General features: G+C 47.8%; 1 protein-coding gene and 1 non-coding gene across 12 annotated transcripts in view; one reads left to right on the top strand and one right to left on the bottom strand.

Annotated features, from left to right (window-relative positions):
• Positions 1 to 25843, top strand: part of SNX29 (sorting nexin 29) — a 589214-nt gene that overhangs the window by 308566 nt on the left and 254805 nt on the right. Inside the window, exon 16 of one of the 11 annotated variants that reach the window (XM_045381440.3) lies at positions 16007 to 16065. The exons of the other annotated variants lie outside the window; for them this stretch is intronic. Coding sequence (XP_045237375.2) covers positions 16007 to 16057 — 51 coding nt within the window. The 3' untranslated portion in view covers positions 16058 to 16065. The remainder of the gene's footprint in view (positions 1 to 16006; positions 16066 to 25843) is intronic. 11 annotated transcript variants of the gene reach the window in all.
• On the bottom strand, positions 825 to 951 carry LOC123570740 (small nucleolar RNA ACA64). The gene has a single exon (XR_006694987.1). It is a non-coding gene; the product is annotated as a small nucleolar RNA ACA64 (small nucleolar RNA).

Here is a 25843-nt window from a genome sequence, read left to right on the forward strand (position 1 = left end):
TACAATTTTTTTTGACACATCAGAATTATAACAATTTGTTTTTCATATAGCACTTCACATTTCTTGATCATTCCTAGGCCAGCAGACTTTTTTTCTATAAAGGGATAAATAGTAAAATCTTTCGGTGTTGTGGGCCATGTGATCCCCTGCCATCGAAGCGGTGAAACAGCCCAAGACAATCTGTAAACATGGTTGAGTGCCAATAAAACTTTATTTACCAAAACAGGCAGGGGGCCAGCAGGTCACATTGTGCCAATCCCTAATGCAGGTACTTCTCCTACTTAATGATGGTGGTGATCCTGATAGGGATGATTATGCCATTAGTGTCAGCTGCTGTTTTGAGTGCCTGTCATGGGGCAGACAGTAGATATATTTACTGCTCATAAATACTTTAATGAAGGGTAAACATGGGTAATGAAGGGTAAACATGGCTATCACCACTTAACAAAGGACAAAAGTGAGGCCCAGCGAGGTCAGGTGACTTGCTCTATGCCAGGGTTCTCAACCCCAACACTATTGACATTTTGGGCCACAGAATCCTTTGTCATGGGGGCCGTCCTGTGTGTAGTAGGATGTTTCATGGCACGCCTGGCTGCTGCCCACTGGATGCTGGTGGCACCCCCTTCCCCCCAACTGTGATAATCACAAATGTCTCCAGATGTGGCCACATGTCTCTGGGGTCAAAATCCCTGCTGGTTGAGAACCACTCCTCTAGGACATACCACTTTTTTTCCCCTGCTATGGAGGGAAGACAGGGTTAGGGGTCGGAGGCTGGAGACAAAGGCAGACGGCACCAGCAGCGGCACTGGGGTGGAGGCCACAGCATCCGTTGGGGCCTGGGTTTCACCGCCACACACGGGGCAGTGTGTGGTGAGCTGAGGCCCTGGAGGCTCTGGGCATTGAATCTCGCCTGCAGCCATGGCCAAAGCCTGGGAGTGATTTTCAACCAATGCCAGTAGGATGTACCACTTCTCAGTGTCAAAATCTGGGCTGGAAAAATGGTCTGTATGATTTTTTTTTGTTGTTTATTGGTTTTGTTTTGTTCTACACAGAAATAATGACCTCCCCCAAGCCAAAGCTCTTTTCCTTGATGTGTGTATTCACTGCTGTCCTCCTCTGCATCCCTGGCTTCCTTCCCTTATCCTGGCCTCTCCTACTTGAAACTTGCTAAGAGAAATCTGAGGTGTCCTCAGCACCCCCTGTTGTGTGATAAAGATCACAGAGTTAAAAAATGATAACTGTGGGTGTTGATGGATGTGTTCATTTGATTGCATTAGTCATTACACAGTGTACACATACCTCATCTCTTTGTGTATCTCGAATGTATTCAATTTGTATTTGTCAATCGTACCTCAGTAAAGCTGGGGGAAAATGTGAGCTGTGGAATATCGTTGACTGGCTTCCAAGTCTGGCTCCACCTGTGTTTCACTGAACAACTGTGGAAATCTTCCCAACTTTGCTGAACCTTACTTTTCACCTCCAGAAAGTGGAATAATAAGAGCACTTATGGGCCAGGTGCAGTGGCTCATGTCTGTAGTCCCAGCGCTTTAGGAGGCCCAGGTGGGCAGATCACTTGAGACCAGGAGTTCAAGACCCGCCTGGCCAACATGGCAAAAGCCTGTCTCTACTAAAAATATAAAAAAATAGCTTGGTGTGATGGTGCACGTGTGTGATCCTGGCTACTTGGGAGGCTGAGGCAGGAGAATTGCTTGAACCCAGGAATTGGAGGTTGCAGTGAACCATGATTGTGCCACTGCACTCCAGCCTGGGCTACAGAGCGAGACTCTGTTTCAGAAAGAAAAGAAATAATAGTACTTCTGTCATGGCATAATTGATGTGGAATGATGAATTCAAAGTGAACGCTCAGTGAATAACTGGTAACATGATGATGACAGTGACAATAATGATAACACAGATAAGTTCCTTAGACTCCTCGTCCCCTGGGTGGTTTTCTGCATGTTTATTACCTTCTTCAAGGTTTCATACTTTGCAGAATCCTGAACAAGCCTGTGCAGATTATACCTTTCCTTGCAATGAACAAGTCTATGATCATGAGAAAGTTATTAACCTCTCTGAGCCTCAGTTTTCTCATCTGTAAAATGAGAATGGTAATAGTTCCTACCTCCTAGTGTTACTGTGAAGAATAAGTTAACATGCATCTAACATTTAGAAGAATTTCTGGCCCTTGGTAAGGGCAATATATATGCATGTTGTGTGTTTCTAGATTTTCCTGACAATTAGAAGAGATGGAAAATATTCTCTTACTTTTCTCTCTAGAATAGACCAGGCATCCTCTGCTGCCTCCCATGTCTGGGAGGACCCTTGCTGCCTCTCACCGGCCAAGGATGGTTGGGTGTGGATGTCCCCAAGGGCCCAGGGGTGACGATGTGGGTATAGTGACAACAGTCACAGTTGCTTTCACATGTGGCATGATTCCCATGTGCCTGGCGATATTTCCTGTTGTTAGCTACATTAACCTCATCATAATGCAATGAGGAAGCCAGGGGAACCAAGGCTTTGATTATTTTATTTATCTATTTACATAATAATGAGTTGGTTCCTTTCTCTCCTCCAGAGAGGACCAATGAGTCTTTAAAAAAAAAAAAAAAAAAAAAAAATAGGGCCAGGCATGGTGGCTCACGCCTGTAATCCCAGCACTTTGAGAGATCGAGGTGGGTGAACCACTTGAGGTCAGAAGTTCAAGACTAACCTGGCCAATATGGCGAGACCCAGTCTCTACTAAAAATACAAAAGTTAGCTAGGTATGGTGGCACATGCCTGTAGTCCCAGCTACAGGCATGAAGGCTGAGGCAGAAGAATCGCTGGAACCTGGGAGGTGGAGCTTGCAGTGAGCCAAGATCATGCTACTACACTTCAGTCTGGGTGACAGAGCGAGAATCTGTCTCAAAAAAAAAAAAAAAAAAAAAAAGCATTACAAATTTACGTATTTAAACCTATTTGATGTTTTCCAGTTCATCATAGTAATTTTTTTTGTGATATTCAAGTTGTCCTATCTTCTGCCCATGGACGGTGTTTAGTTTGATTCCTGAATCCTCAGGAGTAGTTTTTGCCATCACACTGGACATCAAAGCAAGGAAGCCGAGGTGTTCTAGGCCCTTCTTGTACTTCATGCCCCAGACTTGGAAACACCTGTTCCTCCAGGGGTTCCTGGCTTCTTGACTGGGAAAAGGGATTTAATTTTTTTTTTTTTTCTTTGAGATGGAGTCTCACTCTGTTGTCCAGGCAGGAGTGCAGTGACACAATCTTGGCTCACTGCAAGCTCCGCCTCCCGGGTTCACGCCATTCTCCCGCCTGAGCCTCCCGAGTAGCTGGGACTACAGGCGCCCACCACCTTGCCCGGCTAATTTTTCGTATTTTTTAGTAGAGACGGGGTTTCACCGGGTTAGCCAGGATGGTCTCGATCTCCTGACCTCGTGATCCTCCCATCTTGGCCTCCCACAGTGCTGGGATGACAGGGTGAGCCCCCGCGCCTGGCGGGAAAAGGTGTTTGTACAGCATCATCTAGTTGGTGGGGCTTGTTGCTGCTGGGTTGGTTATCGTTTCTAGGCCTTTTCAGTGTTCAGAGCTAGAAAATCTTTCCCTTTCTTCTTCCCTACCTGCCTCTTCCCTCCCTTTCCCCTACCCCATCCCTTCTTTTTTAGTAGACTATATATTATGATCCATATAGATATTTCTAATTCAAATTTTGAATTATGGATTTTTTTTTTCTTTTACTTACCTACCTTGATTTAATATTTGTATCCCTTTTCTTACACTAGAAATATCTTGATGGCATAAGTAAAATTTCTTTTTTTTTTTTTTTTTTTTTGAGATGGAGTCTTGCTCTGTCACCCAGGCTGGGGTGCAGTGGCGCCATCTTGGCTCACTGAAACCTCCACCTCCCTGGTTTAAGCGATTCTCGTGTCTCAGCCTCCTGAGTAGCTGGGACCACAGGTGCATGCTACCACACCTGGCTAATGTTTTGTATTTTAAGTAGAGGCAGGGCTTTACCATGTTGGCCAGGCTGGTCTTGAACTCCTGACCTCAGGTGATCTGCCTGCCTTGGCCTCCCAAAGTGCTGAGGTTACACGTGTGAGCCACTGCAACTGGCTGGGATAAATACAATTGCTTATGAGGTTTTGCTAATCTGGTAGCTGAGTAATGTAATCTCCATGTAGTTTTAATTTGCATTTGTCTAACATGAATGAAAAGAACCCTTTCTTGCCTCCCATCTTCCACCACTTTTTCCAACCAAGGCAGAGTTGATCACGTTTTCCTTCATGTACCCATGATGCCTTGGAGACAGTGCTCTGATAGCATCGATCATCAGTGATCAGCTTGGTGGGGTGGCTTCTCGAAGCTGTATATTTTACTCTGTGTATTTTACTCTCTTTTTATCTTCCACTGTTTGGCATTGTGTTTTACCTTAGTGTTTATGAACGACTTAATAGTTTTGACAGTTTTTACTAGATCTGTTAACCTCAATCCCTTTTTAATTCCTATGTAACTGCTTTTCCCCAGCAGAGCAGCTAAAAAAAGAATGAGAGAGAGAATAGCAACACAAGAAAAACAAGCTGTTGAGAAAAAACAGATGTATGCTTGTAATGCTGACTTCTCTTTGAGTTCCAGACACACGTTGCTCCAGCGGCCTTCATGACATCTCCGTGGATTGTCTGAAGCAGGGTTTCCCAAACTCGGTCTTGATGACATGGACTGCGTAGCTCTTTGCTGTGGGAGGCTGTCCCGTGCGTTGCAGGGTGTTTAGTGACATCTCCCCACTAGCCTTACCTACTGGTGACATCTCCCTATCCCAGTTGTGATAACCAAAAATGTCTCTCGACATTCCCTACTCTGCCCTTGGAAGCAAAAATACCCTCCTTTGAGGACCACTGGTTTAAAGGCGTCTCACACCGAATGAGGCCAGTGCAGAACTCGGTTTTTCCTCCTGACTTGCTCGTCTGCGGTTTTCTCCATCTTCCTAAATGGCACCACGTTCCATTCAGCTAGCTAATCAAGTTAAACAGCCTGAGTCATCCTTGATTTCTCTCTTTCCTTCACTGTCTACATCTAGTCACTCAATGAATTATATAGTTCCTTCTAAAATATCTCATAAAGCCAGCCATTGCTTTCTATCTGCGTTACTACCGCGAGTCTAACCTGCCATTTTCTCTTGCCGGGAGTACTACGTGTCGACTCCTTCCTGGACTCTGGAAGCTGATTCCAAATCCGCAGACACTCTGGTGTGCACCCACATCTCCTGCCTCACCTGTCAGCACACTCTTCATTCTACTCTCCAGCCCCGTCAGCCTGCCTCTAGGAAGGGCCAGGGTCACTTCGCCCTCCAGGCCCATGTGTTTCCCGTATTCCCTCTCCCCCAAATCTCCAGATGGTTGGCTTCTTGTCCTCCTGGTCTCCATTCAGTGTCACCGCGTCAGTGAGACCTTCCCTGGCAGTCCAGTCTGACCCGACTGTGCCTTCCATCTGGCTAATCCATCGTATTGCCCAGTTTTATTTTCTTGATTGAAATATCAGGATCCCCAGTCTTCTAGTTGACATCCCCAGTCTTCTAGTTTACATCGTGTTGGCTCTTTATGGTCCATCTCCCCTCTAGAATGTAACTTCCAGGAAGGTAGAGATCAAGCTTACCTTGCTTCCCTTTGAATCCTGACTCGGAGGATGGACTCTGCATAAGACAGGCACTAAGAGACTGCGGCATGAACAGTCTAGTGTTTATCTGAGAGGACTCTAGTCATGATTTACCTTGCCCTATGGACAGAGAAAGAAAGATTTTAGTCCTTCTCAGAGTCGAAGCTCTTTTACAGGCATCATCCCGAATAACACTCGATAGTCACACTATCACTTTCCTCCTTACCTAACATTGCGGCTGCTGGTCATCCTCCCTTGTACCATGTTTAAAGAATATTGATCCTGAAGCTAAATTTCAATTGTATACAAAAGAAAGATAATTTACTTAGAATCTGGTTCTGTCTCAATTCCCAATGCAGGAAATGAACCAGTGCCTATGGTCCTTTCTGTATTGGAATCTAGAATGTGCGTGACCCAGTGATGTAACACAGAGATGGGAAAACCTCTTTTGTAAAGGGCCAGAGAGTGGACATGTTGGGATTTGTGGGTGGGGCATACGTCATAACTCTTCAACGCCATCGAAGTGGTATGGAAACAGCTGAATGTAAGCAAATGGCCGCGGCCACGTTCCGTCAAACTTTGTGAAACTATTTCCAAAAAATAAAAATCACTTTCTACAGTTACAGCAGGCACACTTTTATGTTGTTTGCACTGATGCGGTAATTTTCTGTTTATTGTTATCGATTGTGTTATCTACTGTCTTAGTGTGTTCAGGCTATTTTAACAAAATACCATAAACCGAGAAGCTTAGAAACAACAGAAATGTATTTCTCGCAGTTCTGAAGGCCAAGGTCCAGGCAGCTGTGGGATCTGGTGAGGGCCCACTTTGGGGTTCATAGAGGGTACGTTCTTGCCACGTCCTCACATTGCGGACAGACAAGGGGTCTCTCTGGGGACTTTTTTATAAGGGCACAAATCCCATTTGTGAGGGCTCTGCCCTCATGACCTAAGCGCCTCCCAAAGGTCCTGCTCTTCTAATACATTACCTTGGGCGTTAGAATCTCAATGTGCTTTTGAGGGAACACAAACATTCAGACAGTAGTTTCTCCTGTTCTGTCACTCTGGAAACTTCAGGCTACATAACACCTTTTATAAAAAGCCGTGGAGTGCCTTGGGGCCACATTGTTAGGGAGAATGCATTTTAAAAGAAATCTCACCAGTACGTATTTTCTAAAAGCACTTCTAGTTTAAGAGGATCCATCTTAGCTCTTTAGAAACCTCTGGGCTTGTGTTAGTGAGGACAAGCCCAAGCTCGTCACCATTCAGTTTTGTTTTAAAGATAATTTTCAAGAAACGATGTTTATAAACACCTGCCAAAAGGTCATGTGATCTGTCAACGTGGGACTCTTTTGTTCTTGAAACAAGCTAGATAAAAGGCAGAAACAAATGCAGCCTGAACCATTTTACTGCTCAGAGAATCTTCTTTTGCGATTTACCATGAAGCTGACCGCCTGTTGCAGGCTATAGGCTGGCAGCCGATAGAGGTATGGAGTTGGTCCACATAGTTGCTTTTGTTTTTTTTAAAAAACTTTTAATTATTTTGACTAGTATTAAAATACAGATGAATTTTAGCCCCACCCTAGTGAAACACTTGCCCAGGAGCACCGGGAGAAACACACACAGCCGTGTTCACAGCATCGCTCGCAACGACAAAGCATTCCACACAACTTAGATATCCATCGATAGGAGAGTAGATTTTCACAAAGTGTGTTACAGCATAGAAATCAACAGAGCTACGAAAATGGATGAACCTCAGCTGTGCACATCGGTTCGGATGGATCTCATGAAAATTATGTGGCTCGAAGAAAGTGAGTTACAGCCAGACACATTCATAAGAAGGTGAGAAAAATGTAGAATGGAACAGGAGGTAGGTTAAGAATTCACACTTACGGGAAGCTATACGGAAAGGCAAGGGCATGGTAACCATAAAAATTAGGGTTGTGATCATGGGAGAGGGCCAGCGTTGGAGAGAGGTTCTCAAAAGTTCCAGAAGTTCTGTACCTTAAGATGGTACACAGGTAATATGTCTTGTTGGTTCCTCATTTCCTATACGTAGATATGTGTTAGTTATTCTCTTCCATGCTTGAAATGTTTTGTAATTTAAAAAATTAGATTTTCTGGAAGCATTGGGCCGATTATTTCCACATAGCAGCGGTTGGCTGGGCGGAGTCACAGCTGAGTCCTTGAGAATGACGTGCACCTTCGGTTTATCATAGTACTTAGTTGTACTCTCCCTCCTGTTCCCCTGGCTCAGCCTGTCTTGCCCGTTTTCAGTGGCATTTGAGGTTTGCATGTCTGGCCCTGGGACATTAGGGGATACAGCCTGTTGAAAATCGTCATGGTGTTTTCTATTATCACATTGGTAAGGCAGTTGTTGCCTATGCATATCATCTGTAATAGGAATGATTTGTACATGAGACAAATTTTTCCCAGGCGTAAGTAGCAGGAATGATTCCCTTAACCAAGTAGCAGATCTTTTGGATGCTGTGAATTCTGTCACTGTTTTTTCTTTTTTTTTTTTTTTTGGTCTTGACTTCTAACAAGCTTGGCGGAACTGTGAGCTCATCTTTAGCGAAAGTGGAGACCTTATGGCATGTGGTTTTGGTTTTAATCTTACTGTTGGCTTTTTTGTTGTTGTTTGAGACAGAGTCTCACTCTGTCTCCCAGGCTGGAGCGCAATGGAGAGATCTCGGCTCACTTTAACTTCTGCCTCCCAGGTTCAAGTGATTCTCCTGCCTTAGTCTCCTGAGTAGCTGGGACTACAGGCGCACACCACCATGCCCGGCTAGCTTTTAGCAGAGACGGGGTTTCACCAGTTGGCCAGGCTGGTGTTGAACTCCTGACCTCAAGTGATCCACCTGCCTTGGCCTCCCAAAGTGCTGGGATTACAGGCGTGAGCCACTGCACCTGGTCAGCTTCACTTATTTTCTTGTTTCTCCTCCTATTTTATTTCCTCACTTAAGAATATTACTCCATAATTCACTTGTTTATGTAAGTGACTTTTTTTTTTTTTTAAAAAAAGAGAGGATATGAACTATAAACTCTCATTTACCTAGCATGATGGCAGAATATGATTTTGTGAGAACATTCTGGAAAGCTGGGCTTTATCCAGAACGTTTTATTCACAAAGCTGCCTTGATCATCTATTTCAGCTGTGCGTGTTACTAATTTTCCAAGAATGAGAATATAATTAAAATACACTTAATGCTAAAATGCAACTGAACATAATTTGATCTTCGATAATTTAGAAGGCAGTTAAAGAGCGTGCCGTGCCTCAAGGCCATAATTAGGAACATCAATTATCATAGTGTGACACTATAAAAATCTGGTTATTTCAGCTTTCTGATGATTTGAAATCTGTGGGAACTAGAATTTCAAGTCTGTGCATGCAGTCTGTGTATATATAGGTCTTTTGAGCCCCTCATATGAGCAGTCCATACATGGTTTCATAGCTGATGAGTGTGAGAAAGGAGAGGCCACCTGACAAGTCTTAGCAGAGATGTGACAAGGTTAGACTCGGGTGTTGCGAAGATCCTCCCGGCCGCAGAGTGGTGTCAGGACTGGAGCAGGGCAAGCCTAGGGCAGTAGTCCCTGTCCAAGGTGACAGGGACCCAAGAGCACAGCGCTGAGGGCCTCAAGGCCTAGACATTTGAGCTACCAGTGTCTGTGACACTGGCAGGTCCCTTCACTTTTCTGGGCACACTTGACCATCTCAGAAGGAGCAAGAGTGTGGAGCCATAGGCCAGAGGAAAAATCAGTGGTCCTGAGCCTATCCTCCTGCCTGGTTTAAAATTTTACTATTTTGTTCTCCACAGATTTATTTTTTTTGGCATTAATTTTGGTATTTCAAAGCATTGCATGGAAATATTATTTATTACGATTACTGAGCTTTTTGCCACCTCCTCAAGTTTTGCAGCTGGATACCTGGGCCTTGCCCACCCAGACTCTGAAAACTTCTGAATGGTGCCATTCCTAGTTACAATTTTTAATTATAATTCTCTGGGCTTTGAACAGGGAAAGACCGTGTTTCCACTTAGAATTTGGTCAAAGCCCTTGTCCATTTCTGTACGTCAAGGTGGAGTACCGACGAACTGTAACCTGTTCCGATTTAAAACAGACATTTAATTCCTTTTACTGTTTGTTGAAATAGAAGCTTTGGCTGGAGAATTAGCGTATTACAGAGCCTTTGAAATCTTTGTCCTTTCCTGGCCGGGGCTGAGCATGTAAATGCCTTTGAATGCGTGTTTCGCTGCCTTTGTAACTACATTCCCTCCAGCGGAAATTGAAGGCAACTTCCCAGTTTAATGATGATTGCACTGAGTTAGGCCCCTGCTGATGACAGTGCTCCTGCTGCAGCGGCGTGGCCTTTGGGGATAATATTCAATATTGCTTCCCCAGCACTTTGGAAATTCTTCAGAAAAGTTACTAGGGACCCGAGTGCAAACGGCAGCCTTGTCAGCCGAGCTGTCCTATGTAACTCACTGGTGGCCAGCCCCTAGTTTGGGCAGAATCTTTGTCTTTGGGGGAGGTGGGTAGAGTGGCTGCTCTTCAAAGGTTTACCGTAAGAGAGGGCTTCGGTGATCGCAGGAACACAGCTTCAGGGCTGCCTGCACCCCTCGCGCAGGGGAAGGGTATGAGGGAAGCAGAGTCGCCCTTTGGAGGGATCCGGAGTAGATGCTCAGTATGGGCCTTACAAGGGAGAAGAGTTCCCTGAATCAGGGCCCCTTCCTCTGAACCTCCGTTTCCCTCTGAAACAGTTTGTGAACAGGATATTTTATTTTAGCGGTGGATTTCAGAATAGTGCTCTGTCAACTGTAATGACTTTGATATAGAAAGAGTTGCATTGAAATTCTGTGTACTCTTAACCGCTCTGGGTCTACATTTTCCCCTCGCTCACATGGCATGGTGATGCCAACTGCATATGGTCACGAGGATGAATGGTTTTACATGAAGATGCCTAGCCGAGGGAGGGTGTGGAATAGATGGCGAGTCAGGTTGTTAAGGCCACAGAAAGAACTGTGTCCTCCAGTATCAAACGAGGAATGCAGTTCCTGTCATTAAATGAGGTGATGTCACTAACATCATGAGGACAGTGCCAGGCACGTGAATTCTCACATTTGTGAATGTTGAATGGGGTGTGGATGCCTTCATGCAGGGCTGGTCTGGGTACGTTTTTTTCCCCCACTTTATTCCATGTCTGGCACAGAGTTGGGAAGCTTAATAGGTGTCAAACATCTGCCTGTTGAGCGCCTAGGCGAAGAAGAGGGGAGAAGTTGTCAGTGGTAGAAGGTAGAGGCCACGTAGGGTCATGAGTGGTGTTGGATCTGCCGGAGCCTGGAATGGCTTGGAGAATCTGTCTTGAGGCCTGCCTGTCTGCACAGTGGTCAAGGCCCAGATGCCTTTTGCCAGGCTCATCCTTGGCTGGTAGGCACCAACGTAGCTGTGTTGGTCGTTAAAATGGCAAAACACACCCCCATCAGTCAGCAAAGTGCTGCTACCCTGAGATCCTCTCATGTTGACCTTCACTTCCCCACTGACATTGACCTTCTGAACTCCTGGCCCACCAAGAGATGGGAGAGAAGAGGCGGGCTTCCGCTGCAATCATGGTCTGTTTGAGTTGTGTTTAGGACGAACAACCTTTGGTGTGGACAGAGCATTGTGTTAGCCACTGAGTCCAGCCCTCATGGTGCTCAAATGGGAGAGATGCACAGACAGGGGCAACCTAAACTCTAGCCTCCCAATGCAACAAAAGCCTACAGCCTGCAAGGGCTCACTGCTCAAGGTGATGCATGGTCCCTGCTCTGAGGGTTTTTTCCCAACCAGCAGCAGAGATGGCACCTCGCTGCTGGTGCTGACACCTGGCAGGCAGGCACATACATGCCTACTGCTCATCTGTCTCCACCAAGTGGCATTCCACGGAATCACCTGCTCATGGTGGCTTCTGGGACTCACAGCCTCTACTGTGTATCATTCGGATTGTTCAGTAATGTGAACGTTTCCCCCATGGGACTTGGGGTATTTACGGATTTCATCCAGGCTCTGGGTGGCATGTTATCCCTTCTGCAGGGATCAACCTTTTAATAGCAGCCACGTGCTGGATTGTTGCTGTGGACTGGCACTCCCGGGGCCCTCTACAGATACTGTCATTAATCCTCAAATCACTCATGCCAGGTGGGTGCCATCGTCATCCCTCCTTCATATTTGTCGACTTGTTGTGCAAATACCTCCTGAGTGCCTGCCGTGTGCTAGTCACGGCTCCGAGTGCCAGGGATAAACAGGAAACAAGACAGAAAATATCCTCGACTTCTAAGGTATAAGGCAGACTGTTGCAACGCCTGTGTAATATTTTCTACTACTATTTACACATAAATGGTATTTCTAGATGGGTACAAATTAAAGACGAGTCCATCAATTTCTCAGCTGGAGAGTCCTGACAACGTGTAAGGATTTATTTATCTAATGAGCAAAAGAAACAAGAATGCCAGCAAGTCCCAGTGGACGCAAGCGTGATTATGTAAGCTTGCGTTACATAGAAAAGCGCTAGAAGACTGTTAAGCCTGTCGCATGTAGGAAGGAGAGAATGAGTCGGGGAAATGCAGGTCACGATGGGCTGGGGCTAACGGTTTGGCAGAGACTGTTCCAAAGGAAGCTTCACTTTGAGAGAGGCGATGGAAAGGTTGTCTCTCTGGGCCATTAGCATCAACAGAAACTGCTCTAAGATTACCCAGCACGTGTGTTTGGGAGTTACTTGGGTGTTCTACAACCCTGCTGTGATTTCTGTGTGCAGCAAGAGAGGGGAGCGAAGAGGTGGGCTTCCTCTGTAATCAGGGTCTGTTTGAGTTGCATTCAGGACAAACAGCCTTTGGTGTGGACAGAACTGTGTTAGCCACTGAGCCCCATCCCTCATTCTGCCTTTTTGGTGCTCAAGTTGGGGAGATGCACAGATAGGGGCTATCTAAGCTCTAGCCTCCCAGTGCAACGGTAGCCTAAAGCCTGTGAGGGCTCACTGAAGGCAGTGCATGGTCTCTGCTCAGTTATTTATCCCCCTGGAAGCCCTTCTTCCCTGATCCCCCCGCAAGTAACCTGTCCCCTTCCATCTGTCGCTCTCTCGGCCCCTCATTGTCTCGTTTTTCTTGGTAGCACCCAGCAGAGACATTTATTTGTGTCCTGTCTGGCTTCTGCATTAGCTCGTCCACTCCTTGAGGGCAGAGACTGACTCGTTCACCATGGTGTCCCAGAGCCCACTGTGGCACTTGTCACGTAGCAGGTCTTTCCTGGGCATATGGTGAATGAACGAGTGCTCACAGTGATTCTCAGAGGGAGGCGGGTTCTCACTCGTTACTTGAAGTGAATGTGTTCAACACCATTAAATCGCTCCTGCCAGTTAGTATCTGGCTGCAGGTATTGAGTGGTTTGGAGGAATTGGAAGGGTTTCCCTTAGACAGGACAGTGGAGTTGAAGGCACCTGCATAGGTGTCATGCGGTGCCTTTGACCATCCCTTACCCTTGGCCTGAAGTCTATGCGTATCCCCTCAACTCTGCAGCTGAAGTTCCAGCTTGGTGCGAGTTTGTATTTTGTCTTGATACTTATTGAGCTAAATATGCAGCAGAGTTCAATCAGAAGCAGGATCACCAAGATAAACACACATGTGCACGCACGCTTGCACACATGCATGTGCACACACACCTGCACACATACACACATGCACACACATGCACGCACACACATGGAACACACATGCACACACACACATACACGTGCACACACACATGCGCACACATGCATGCACGTACATACACATCGCATAGTTGACATACAGTGTTTACTGCTGCACCAGCTAAAGTTCTTATGTCAGAGATCATATATGCACTGCATCAGGAGAGACTCACTGAAATGCTACTCTTAATACTTCACCCCAAAAAAGGCAGGTAACAATGAGATAATACTCCACCTTCAGAGGCAAGGTTCTCATTCCCCTCCTAGGGTTTTATCTGAGAGAAAAGGAAATACACATTCACACAAGGACTTGTGCACAAATGTTCAGAGCAACTTTGTGTTAGCCTACAACTAGAAAAGGCCAAATGGCCATTGGCGGTGAAAAGATACACAAATTGTGTCAAGGAGGAATGAACCATTGGCACAGGTAACAGCATGGATGAATCTCAAAATAATTGTGCCAGTGAAAAAAAAAAAGACCATAAAGAGCATATGCTGTATGATTCCATTTATAGAAAACTCTGGAAAATGCAAGCTAATCTATAGGGACAGAAAGCAGATCACTGGCTGTCTGGCGACGGGATGGGAGGGTGGTGTTACCAGGAGTCTGAAGAAACCTTTGGGGATGATGGATATGTCCTGTGTCTTGTGATGGGGGTTTCATAAATGTAAACATATGTCAAAACTTGTCAAATGGTATGCTTTAAATATGTGCACTCTGCTGTTTGTTGGTTAAACCTCAGTAAAGCTTAAAAAAAAAAAAAAAAGAAGGCAAGATGGGAGCTGCCCAGGGCATCCTGGCACATAGGAGCAGTGCCCCGCAGCAGGAAAGACAGTCTCCAAACCCATCAATTCAGGGCAAAATAACTGAAGAAGTAGCACATTCCCCACAGGAGAGCCTTGTTCTTTCCTCAGTAACAGCTGTGGAAGAAGGGAAGGAGGTAAGTGATGAGATGGGGCTTCCCTGGGAGGACCATAACCTAGTTATAAATTGTAATAAAAAGACAGTGAATAAGGCTTCTTGTAAAAAGAACGTTACATGCGAGGGCCGGTCCTTCCTAGTCAACTCTATACGGCAGAGCTGCATTGCTAAAAAATGAAGTTCTTCCCTTGAAACCCTGTTGGGAACTTCAGGGAGTGGTTTTCTGAAGCCCCGCCCCCTACCCTAGGTAAAGAAACTCCTTTCTAACCTTCCAGTGTCTCTCCTCCCAGAGCTTGCTGGAATGGGTAGAGGTCTCTCCCACCAGTTTCCATTACAAAGGGAACAGGAATTGAAGCCCTTGCTCCAAACACACCCTCTCACCCCATGACATTATTTTCGCCCCTGTCCGGGTGTTATTTTCTCTGGGTAGCCCACAGGGACCTCCCAGGCAGGGCTCACACCCTCCTCTGTCCTCCTTTCCTGGCTCCTGGCTTCCTCTGCTTGCTGGACTGCACCATGCTGGCCACCTCCCATTTCCTCCAGGAGATGCAGGGCGTGTGAGCTTGCAGCTCCCTTGGTCTGAAATGCTCTTCCCAAGGCCGTTGGCCCCTTCACCCTTAGGTCTGAGCTTTCCCTTCCTTGAGACAGCATGGCTGGCTATGCCTAAATTCATCTCCAACCCTTCACCCCGCTTATCTCCTTCGGAAAAACACAGTCTGAGTTACTTGTTTCTTTGTATGTTGTCTGTCACCAATTCAAATGTGAGGTGCCTGAGGCAGAGACCTCGGTCATCTCTGTCCATCTCTGCTGTATCTCTGGCACCTGGAGCAGGATGGCAGCCACACAACTGGGGCTTGTTTTAATGAGAGTGTTGGTTTAACTCAGCATAGCTTATCATTGGGTTAAACAAGATAGGGTTATTTCTCTCTTTGCCTGAAAGTGTGATGTGGAAGGTGTGGGGTGGGTAGGCAGCTGTTTTCCACGAGGAACCGGGACCCAGGTTTCTTCTGTTTTGTTGCTACACTGGCCTGCGGGAAGGGTGTGTGATCCAGAAGTTGCTCACATCACTAATTTCCACATCCTGCTGGACAGAGTTTAGCTACTCAGATGGCTGCTCTGAGCTGCAAGGGAAGCTGGGAAATGCAGTCTTTGTCTTGCAGCCCTGTGTCCAGCTACAACTTGGTGGGTTTTATAACTCAAGGCAAAAAGGATATTGGGGGCTATTTAGCAGTTGCAGTGCTTGATCCGTCCGTATTTGATGAATGAATGAATGTCCCCGTCCCAGCCCCCTGCACGTCCATCTAGCACAGCACTTGCCGCACTGTCGTTCAGTCAGGGCTTGCTCATCTCTGAATTTCCAGCGCTCAGCCAGAGCCTGGGCATAATAGACGCGTAGCGGAGGTTGAGTTGAAAAGCTGGCCACTGGACTGTAGAGACTTTCCCCTAACTCTGGGCCATTGGTGAGAGTGAGGGTCGTTTTTGAGAAAACCCTGTTCGTCTGCAGGAAGAGCTTTTCCTTGTAAATGTAGATGAAAATGAAGTGTCCCATCGGGGCAGGTTTTACCAGGAAATAAGCTCCAGGAGCCAAAGCAGAGGTGAGGCGTGAGGGCACGGGAGGCCAGGGGGTCTCGTATTTCTTTGGAGCTTCAGATCTTGTACTTCATCTCCCCCTCCTCAAGAACCTTCTTTGCTGAGTGTCAGATGTTTCTGCTTGGTTTTAGGACAGAGGGGGAGAGCTTCCAAGTGGTCCTTGGAATTTATCGGCCAAATAACTTCCATGGTAAGGGAAAAACTGATACTCTTGATATATTATTTACTCTTAGGTAATGGAGATAGAAGGAGTTTTACTAAGTTCACACTCAGACATTTCTGTGAGCGTTCTAAGACAACCAGTTAGACCTCATCCTTAGACTTCTTTAAAAGCCCTTTCACAGAAGATGGTGAGGCTTGCTGGAGATGGGATGGCCTTCCAAGTCAGGGGGATCTGGCTTTTCAGGTCCTGGCATTGTCATAAAGGAGTTTCGGACCCTGGGGAGACTTTTTGTTTTGTTTTGTTTTTTTGTTTTTTTGTTTTTTCAATGGAATATCACTCCGTTGCTGAGGCTGAAGTGAGTGGTGCGATGTCAGCTCACTACGTCCTCTGCCTCCTGGGGTCAAGTGATTCTCCTGCCTCAGTCTCCTGAGTAGCTGGGACTATAGGTGCCCACCACCATGCCTGGCTAATTTTTGTATTTTTAGTAGAGACAGGGTTTTGCCATGTTGGCCAGGCTGGTCTTGAACTCCTGACCTCAGGTGATTCACCTGCCTTGGCCTCCCAAATTGCCGGGATTACAGACTTGAGCCACTGCGCCTGGCCTGCATTTTTTAAACCTCTGAGAAGCTTGGTTGATGCGTCTGAAGTAAGGATAATTATGCCTACGCCCTGAGTTACAGAAGGGGTAAAATGGTGGTGCCTAACCACAGGCTGACCCCAGGGCCTTTATACCTGACCTTCTCTCTTCCGGGAAAGTCCCTGCCACCATGGCTTGATAAGTTCCTGCCAGGTGAGAAGCACCTTTCATGACCTGCCAGTATGAACTGGGCGGTCTCCGTCAGCCCTCTTGTGGAATTCTATCCATCCCTTGCAGCATCGTCCCAGCTCTGAATTCTGTGGTTCTTCTTGTCAGCGTTTGTTTCACGTGTATTATAGCAACTGACTCAGGGCCCCTCGAGGGGCCCATTCTGCTCATTGTTGCATCCCCCACACCTCACCCAGTGCCAGGTGTGGAGTCTTAATTGCCCCACTGGTATCGGTTGAGTCAGTGATTCTGTATGTGACAGAGATCAGTAAATTGGAGCCACTTCAGCTGAATCCTATGACAATGGCTTCCTATAACATAGAGAGGGTATTTATGATCCTTGCTTTACTGCAAATGAGACTGAGCCTCAAAAACAACCATCTGGCTGTTAAGTGGAGGGCCTAGGAGGGCCAAGACTCAAGTCCAGGTCTTTGGTTTCTAAGCTAATCATTTTTTCGCTTATGTTTTTTTTGTTATTTATAGAGTCAAGGTCTCACTCTGTTTCTCAGCCTGGAGCACAGTGGTGCAATCACGGCTCACGGCAGCCTCCAAGTCTCGGGCTCAGGTGATCCTCCCACCTCAGCCTCCTGCGTAGCTGGGAGATCACAGGCACATGCCACCACCTTGCCTGGCTATTTGGTTTTTTTAACCTTTGTACAGTTGGGGTCTTTCTGTGTTGCCCAGGCTGGTCCCAAACTCCTGGTCTCAAACGATTCTCCTGCCTTGGCCTCCCGAAGTACTGGCATTACAGGCATGAGCCCCTGTACCCAGCTTGTTAATTGTAGAAATACCTGTTGGATGAACGGTCTGCAGATGTAACGTATGCACACAGTTTACACCTGAAAGCAGCAGCGCAGAGTGGTGGTTGCGAGTGGACTCTGGAGCCAGACAGCCCGGGTTGGACTCTCGGCTCCGTGACTTCCTAGCCGTGTGGCCTCAGCCGAGTTACCTGGTCTTTCTGCGTCTCATTTTCCTCATCTGTAACACGAAGGTCTTAATAGTGGTTTGTCGTGAGGACTGAATGAGTTAATGTTTATGAACAGGCTGGAATGGATCCTGATATGCAAGAAACACCAATTAAGTCTTTATCTTAAAAACTTAAAGCTGTTTCCTCAGCACCGTCTTTCCTGTGAGCTTTTGCAACTGAGGTTCTTTGATTCTACAACTTGGTGGGTTCTGTAACACAAAATCAAAAAGCATGTTGGGGGATGGGTTAGCCGTTGCAGTCTTAAATTGAATTGGTTCTGATTGAAACTGTGGTTAAGCAGAAAGAAACAAGCAGCAGGAAGAAAAAAAGCCATCACTTCCTTGCCCTTGATAGATCTTCGTGGCTAAAAGATGACACACACGATGTCATTTTGTCTCCTACCAGGAGGCCTGTGGCACCAGAGTCTCGTCTTCTCAATAATCCTTGAGTGGTTTCTGCATTATTAATGGATGTGGTATTAGCAAACCACAAGTTCCACGAAATTGCTCTGGGGCTGGCATTTGACAGGCAATTCTGTTCCCTAATTTTCTGCGTATATCTTAATTATGACTTCGTGGGCTTGTACTTTGTAGTCTCTGGTTTCATCCTCTGGAATCGTGGGAGGCCTGGCTGACTCCCTTTGTCTCAGGGGAATGATAGAACCGCTGGTGACTGTGACGCAGAATAAGAGTAGCCAGGTGCATTGGAGTGGGCTTCACAGTGGGGCCTTCCAGTTGAGAGTAATGTGGAAAATGACTGTTGTTGTGATATGTCAAACAGCAGGGGCCTTGCTCCAGACCAGGGATGACTATTTTCCTTCCATAAAGGGTGGCCAGAGAGTAAATTCTTCACACCTTGTGGATCTAACGCCTCTGCTTCCAGCACTCAACTTGGCTGTCATTCTAGGAAAGCAGCCAGAGATGATATGTAAACAGAACACAGCAATGCTCATTTGTTACAGGGACGGAATTGTGTTGCCCCCATCATTACATATTGAATCCCTAACCCCCAATGTGACTGTCTGTGGAGGTAGGGCCATTACAGAGGTAATTAAGATGAAACGTTATTAGGATGGGGCTTGTGTGCGTGCAGAGATGAGACCATGTAAAGACGCAGCAAAAAAGATGGTCATCTGTAAGCCGTGGAGCGGCCTCAGGAGAAACCAACCCTGCCGGCACCTTGATCTTGGACTTTGCGCCTCTACAACTGTGGGAAGTAGATTTCTGTTGTTTGAACAACCATCTGTGGTATTTTGTTACCACAGCCCTGATAGACTAATACAGTTCCAATAAACCTTATTTACAAAAATGGATGGTGGGCCGGATTTGACTCATGGTAGAGAGTTTGTCACCCCCTACTCTAAAGGACTGTCCATATTGTTAGTAAATCAGGAGGTCTCTCTTCTGGGTCAGGGGCTGGAGATGTAATGGGGTGAGCTGCATCAGGCCTCTGCTTCTGTGGAAGATCCTTTCTAGTGAGTGAGATAGGCAGTCCACAGATACACAACTGCATAGCCAGGCTGTTCTCGGATACAGCGAAGTGCTCTGAAGAAGACATGGGGTGATGTGATTGGGTGACTGCTGGTTGGGGAGAGGAGATGTTGCTTGAAGTACAAAGATCTAGGAGGGGAGCATCCCAGGCAGAGAGACAGCAAAGGTCAAGGCCAGAAGCAGGAGAGCTTGGCAGATTGGAGGGACTGGCTGTAGCAAGTGGGGCTGGAAGAAGTTGGGATAGGTTCCCCAGGGACAGGGCTGACTTGTGTCTAAACTCGCATCAGATTCAAAAGGCCTCTTCTGGGAGGCCGAGGTGGGTGGATCATGAGGTCAAGAGATCAAGATCATCCTGGCCAACATGGGGAAACCCTGTCTCTACTGAAAATACAAAAATTAGCTGGGCGTGGTTGTGGGCACCTGTAATCCTGCTACTCGGGAGGCTGAGGCAGGAGAATCGCTTGACCTGGGGAGGCAGAGGTTGCAGTGAACCCAGATCTTGCCACTCACTCCAGCCTGGGAGACCGAGTGAAACTCCATTTCAAAATAAAAGCCCTCTTCTTACCCAAATCAGGATCTTGCTTTCTCTCACCTCAGGGGCCTCCCTCCTACTCCTTCTGTGCCCTCTATAGGTCCTTGTTATGCTCCCCGCGCCCCCTTCCACATCTTAATGTCCAGCTCGCTTGGACTTGATTAGGGCAGGCACACTTCCTTCGCTCCCATCCCTCCTTTCTGCTCCTGACTTCTCGGCATCCCCTTCCCTCCTGGCTCTTTTCTGCAGCCTTCCCAGGGATGGAACGAGGAGCTCCAGGTTGATGCCCAGTGATCCTCGAAGGGGGTGGAAAGTGAGATCTTCTGAGGCCTTGTGGGAAGCTATTGGAGGGGGTTGAGTAGAGACAGGTTTTCAAAGTCTCATTCTGGTTATTGGATTCAAAATCGATCATACAGTGGTGGCTAGGACAGGAGCCCATCATGGGGCTAGAAACCTCACATTCAATGATTCCTTTATTAAGTGGTATGGAACTTGAATTGTTATTTTCCGGTTTTCCTCCTACCTGCCCAGGTGAGAGGAAATTCAGTTACAGACGATGTTTCTCCCAGACGTTTTCTCTTTCCACCTTCCTATTCTGCAGGTGCGCAGGACCTGGGAGAAGGGAGTGGCAGGCTGTCTTCACGTTAACAATCCGTGGGGCAGCTGCTCCAGTGCCCATGCACGGGCCTTTGAAGGCTCTGCTGCTGGCTGTCACTCCCTCCGGGGCCACACTTGGGCACAGGGAACTTCGCCGGCCCCAGATGCGCGGGACTCAGTCTGAACAGGTGGCTCCCCTCGTCTCCCTCCTGGCGTCTCTGTGTCCCTCTCTGTCTTGGCTCTTCCGTGAAGCCCTCACAAAGAAGCTGTCCTTACAGTGGGGCTCAGTGACTCATCGAGAGATGCTGGGAGTTTGGGCAGCTGGGCCCCATGTCCTAGGGTGACTTGAGAACCTGGTGGCCTTTCCTGTGTCTTTAGAACCACAATGGCTTCCCTTCCCTCAAGGATAGGAACTTGCTGCTTGTAAAGCCACAAAGAACAAATAACATGGCTTAAATTTCTGTGTCCTGCCACCTAACACTCTCACTTCCTCAACCTGTGAGCAATTCATTGTGCATTTAATTAACACCTGACATCAGCTTCACAGGGACTAAGTGTATCTTATGCACCATCATGTGCCTACTGGCCAGCAGATACAAACTGTGAAATTAGTGTAAAATGAATTAAATGAACATTATTAACTGGGTGAGCCTGGATAGGTTCCCTAACCTCTCTAAGCCTCAGTCTCTTCATCTGCAAAATGGTGATGCTAATGACACACCTCTCCCTGTGCTGGGAGGTTGAAATGAGGTAATGCACATAAGGCATTCAGGCCAGGACCCGACTGAGAGCTGAAACGTATCAGCACCTGCCACTTCTACCGGCCTGGGGGAACCACAGTTAGTTTGGATGGGAGTGGTAATAACAGCCTTGGATGAGGCAGTGGTCATCATGCCACCATCACACTGCCAATGGAGAACCGACCTTGTGTTCGGCCCCATGCTGGCTCTTGGTGTTCTTGGCTCTCAGCAGTGCTGTGACTGAGACATCCTTGGCCCGTTTCACATATGAGCCCCAACAGCTGCAAGAGAGTGAGCTGCTTCTAGAGAGGGCAGCAGAGCCAGGACTGAAGTTCACATCCTCCGAGCTCACGAACACCTGGGAGCCTGCATGTTCTTGCTAGATTTTGCAACTGGCAGGCCTTTGTTGAACCATAAGCAGCAGTGGCCTCGATCAGGCTGCTTTTTCTGCCCAGAGGCCCGTTTGGCGGCGTGACTCAAAATTTTCTCTGGATATTTTGCGTCCTCGCTGATGCATCGTTCACTGGATGGAAACCAGCAGGTAGAGTGTTGGCTTTCTGCCTCCGGTCAGAGTCGGGAACATGACTTGGATACACACTCCACATGGTGGGAGGCATGACTTGGAAGGGCAGAACCCAGCAGCTTCATTCCCATCCTCTGTTGGTGGGGAAGAGTGAGCAACCCACAGGTAAAACCAGGACAGTAGTCAGGGCTGTTTAAAAGTTTAGGGATCCCGGCTGGATGCAGTGGCTTATGCATGTAATCCTGTTCCCAAACCAAACCAAGGGTTGTGCTGCTTATTCTCATGGCCCAATAACACGATGCAGATGAACTGGGAGAGAAGAAAATTTTTATTTCTGTAACCTGGTAGTGGGAGAAGGCCTGGAAGTTATCCACAGACCAACTCAAAATTACAAAGTTTCCCAGTGCTTGCATACCTCCTAAGCTATCTGTCCATGTGTCAGTGTGCATTCGTCTAAAGACCTAAGTGATTAGCCTTTTCTAGTCTATAACTAAGGTCTGAGTCCTGAAGACCTTCCTCTGGAGCTTCAGTAAATGTACTTCATCTAAATGGGTCCAGGTGTGGACGTGATTGCCCTTATCTTGTCTCCTGCTAAATCATGGAGGTTTGGGGAGTCCCTTCAGACCCCCAGTAAACTTGTCTGTGGAGGCCTGGGGAGTTTCTTCACACCCCCAATAACACTTGTTTAATCCTTCATTATCTTGGCATGCTTCAAGGCCCAGGAAAGGCCTGGGCACAGCTAGGGGTGGGCTTTTGTTACATTCCAGCCTTTGTATAAGGGCACTAGCTCTCAGCTTTTAATATTTAACTTCACCACTCAGTCAGTGCCGAAACAATTGTTACAGAGGCCTGCTGTGTTAGTGAGATCTGGCCGGCCACAATCTGAGCACTGTGGGAGGATCATTTGAAGCCAGAAGTTTGAGACCAGCCCAAGCAACATAGACCATCTCTACAAAAGTAAAGACTTAGTCGGGCATGGTAGTGCATAGCTGTAGTTCCAGCTTCTGGGGAGGCTGAGGTGAGAGGATTGCATGAGCCCAGGATACTGAGGCTATGATGAGCTATGATCGCCCCAGCCTAGGTGGCAGAGCCAGACCCTGTCTTAAGAAAAAATTAGGACTCCTATCCCACCTCTTCAGAGACACTCCCATATAAAAATACAGTGTTTCCAGCTGCCATTTGTTGAGTGTCTGTTGGCTGTGAGCCAGACTGTTCATCTGTGACGTTGCATTAAGTCATCCCGCAGGAAGTGAGGTAGCAATGAGGAGGGCCCGTTTCACAGACCAGGAAACTAACCTGCCAGGAGAAGAGAAGATGATCTCCGCCATAGCTCTCTGTAGTGTGCTCTGGGCTCTGCGTGACCAGAGCGGCTCAGCCCAGATCCACACCACAGCCCTGGGCGGTCAGTATCACTGCAGCTTTGTTAACTATGGAGACATCAAAGCAGGAAGGGGGAGGGGTGCACACCCTTTGTCTTGGAAATTTCCTGGAAGGCAAGAACTGCTTGGGCTCAGCCATAATTAGTTCCTTGGTGGCAGGTTTCTTCAACCTCCCACATGGGAAGAAACCAGAGTAGGTTGTGGAAATGCGGGTTCCCGGAGGCCTTGCCTGACAGCTCCTGGCTGGGCGTGGCTGCATCTTGTCACGGGTCTCCCTGCTCCTGGAGAGCTGCCACCTCTCTGCGGTCACCTTCCAGTGGGGCAGACACAGGTGGGTCCTAAAGAGAGAAATGAACAAACTAATTACTACTGTGCTAAGACATAGTGCGCTTGAGAGAGAGAGTGAAGGGCCGGATGCTGACTTCCCAGGGGGAGGTCTCCCTCTGTGCAGGTGTCCTTTCAGGATGAGAAGGGGCCAGGCAGCTGGAGACTTGGGCAGGAGCATAGTAGGCAGAGGGCACAGCCTGTGCACCAGCCCTGCAGTCGAAAGGGGCTTGGAAAGAACTGCAGGAGAGTCACCGAGGGCCAGAACCATGCCTGTCTTCCTGCCACAATGCCTGTGTGCCCAGCGTGGGGGCTGGCATGTAGCAGGGATTTATCTATATTTGTCCTGAATGAATGTGAAGACAGGAAGCCCTTAGCCACCATCTTCAGCCCCAGGCGGTGGGAACCAGAAGTCAGAGGCCGGGAACCGTGACGTTACCACTGCTTTTTTGGTGACCTCACTGGAAAATACTTAAGATTAACCGTGTGTGTGTGTGTGTGTGTGTGTGTGTGTGTGTGTGTGTGTGGATGTGAGTGATCCCTCACTCATCCCTTCTAGAATGTTCTGAATTGCCCACCGTGTTCCAGGCACTGTGTCATGTGCTGGGGAAACTAAGATCACTCCAGAATAGACCAATTTCAGGGAACTCAGTTTAAATAAATGAGGCCAGTAAGAGAACAGCATCCCCATGCATTGTGACAAAATGACAATGACTCTCTTCCAAACTCAAGAGTCGTGATCTAATCAGAATTGTGTTCCAGTTCTTTAGATAAAAAGGCAATTGGGAGTTTAAGCAAATCTGGGACCTGAGGTCACCTTAGATCCCACATTTGTGTGCTTAAAAGGATACGGCAGCGTTTACATGTTGATAAACAAGAGCAGAAAAAAGCAGCACGTTGGTGTTTCCTTCCCTGTCCATAGTGCGCATCAGGACCGGGGCGGTAAGGCCTGAGCGAAACCTGTTGAAGAAAATCCTCACCCTCCTCGTCTGGCCTCCTCCAGGAGGTCCTCACCGCAATCCCTTTCCCTCCGCCGCCGCCTCTAGGTCTCAGCTTCCCACACGACTTCCAGAGCATCCCTTCTGTCACCTGCCACACTACTCTGTTCCCACCACATCCCGAGCTCATGCCTCCCACAGTTACCACCCCTGCTCAGACCTCGTAGTCCCCCTTAGTTCCCCACCCAGGGACCAAAGCCACCTTGTCTTCTCCAGCGGCCCCACCCTCCCCATCAGAACAAGGACACGCCATTGGAGTTGGTTCACTGTGTCCTGGAGGAAGGACTTCCCAAACCCAGGCCGGCCCAGCTGGAGAGAAACATCTCGGCCTTTCAGAATTTAGCCCTCACACTTCCACCTCTGGAATCGCAGCGATTCCCAGGCCAGGCCTGGGAGCGAGGACAGGTGACGTGTGTCAAGGGCATATGATGTCATCTGTCATAGCTATTTCTTTCTTCCATGGAACATGGTTGCAGAGCCTGTGAGAGAGCTGGGGGAGGAGTGCTTTGTTTTTGGAGCTGTGCAGGTGGTTGAGAAATCAGGGGATGAGCTCCGAGAGGGCACTGAGAGCTGGGCTGAACGTGCATGCCGGAGTGAGTGAGTAAGTGGGCCTCCAGCCAGCCTGCGGATACTCAGGTCTTATGAAGGCCCCAGGGAGAAGAAACTTGGGCTCAAACGAATGGCAGGTGTGAGAGTCACAGATATAGTTGTCGGAAGACAAACACATGCTGCCACCCAGTCAAAGAGCACAGGTCCTCATGGGACTTACTTGGGGTAAGGAGGAGAGAGAGCCGGGGATATCACAGCTGTGCCAGGGAGGTGGCCCAGCGTGGATGAACTTTGGGATTTGTGTTAGTTAGGGCCCGATTCTGGCTGACTCAAACATCAAAGCACCTATAGTGGTTCATGTGGTGGTGAAGTCCAGGTAAGGAGGGGCTCCAGAGGAGGTTCAGGCGGTCGTCGGGGACCCGGTGCTGTGTCTGTGTGACACAATCCTACCTGGTTCCCTTTACTGGAGCAAAAATGGCTCCAACAGTGCCAGGCTTCTCCCTACCCACAGGGTGAGAACAAGTGCTTGTCCCTGCGTCCTCAGCAGGGGACCTAGGGTAGAACCCATAAGGCCAGTCACGATGGTGATGGGAGTGGGGAGAACTCCGAGTGGCCTAACCTATATCTTGTGTTCCACACTGGAGCGGGGTAAGGAGTCAGCTTGCCCAGAACTGCATGGGGTCTCTGGTGGAAATCAGGGGCTATCGTAAGAGAGGGCAGGGAGGGGGCCACTCCAGCACCTCAGTGTTCATGACACATCTCTTGGGATTCTGTCCCATGTAAAGTACAGAGTCTAGACCTGGGTTTGAAAAACTTCTTTGATCACATATCCAGTTGTTACAAAGAATTGTGGTTCACCGCAATATACACTTGTTTGTAGTATACCTAGATTCTTTATAAT

This window comes from Macaca fascicularis, chromosome 20 (assembly GCF_037993035.2).
Source record: "Macaca fascicularis isolate 582-1 chromosome 20, T2T-MFA8v1.1".
NCBI lineage: Eukaryota > Metazoa > Chordata > Mammalia > Primates > Cercopithecidae > Macaca > Macaca fascicularis.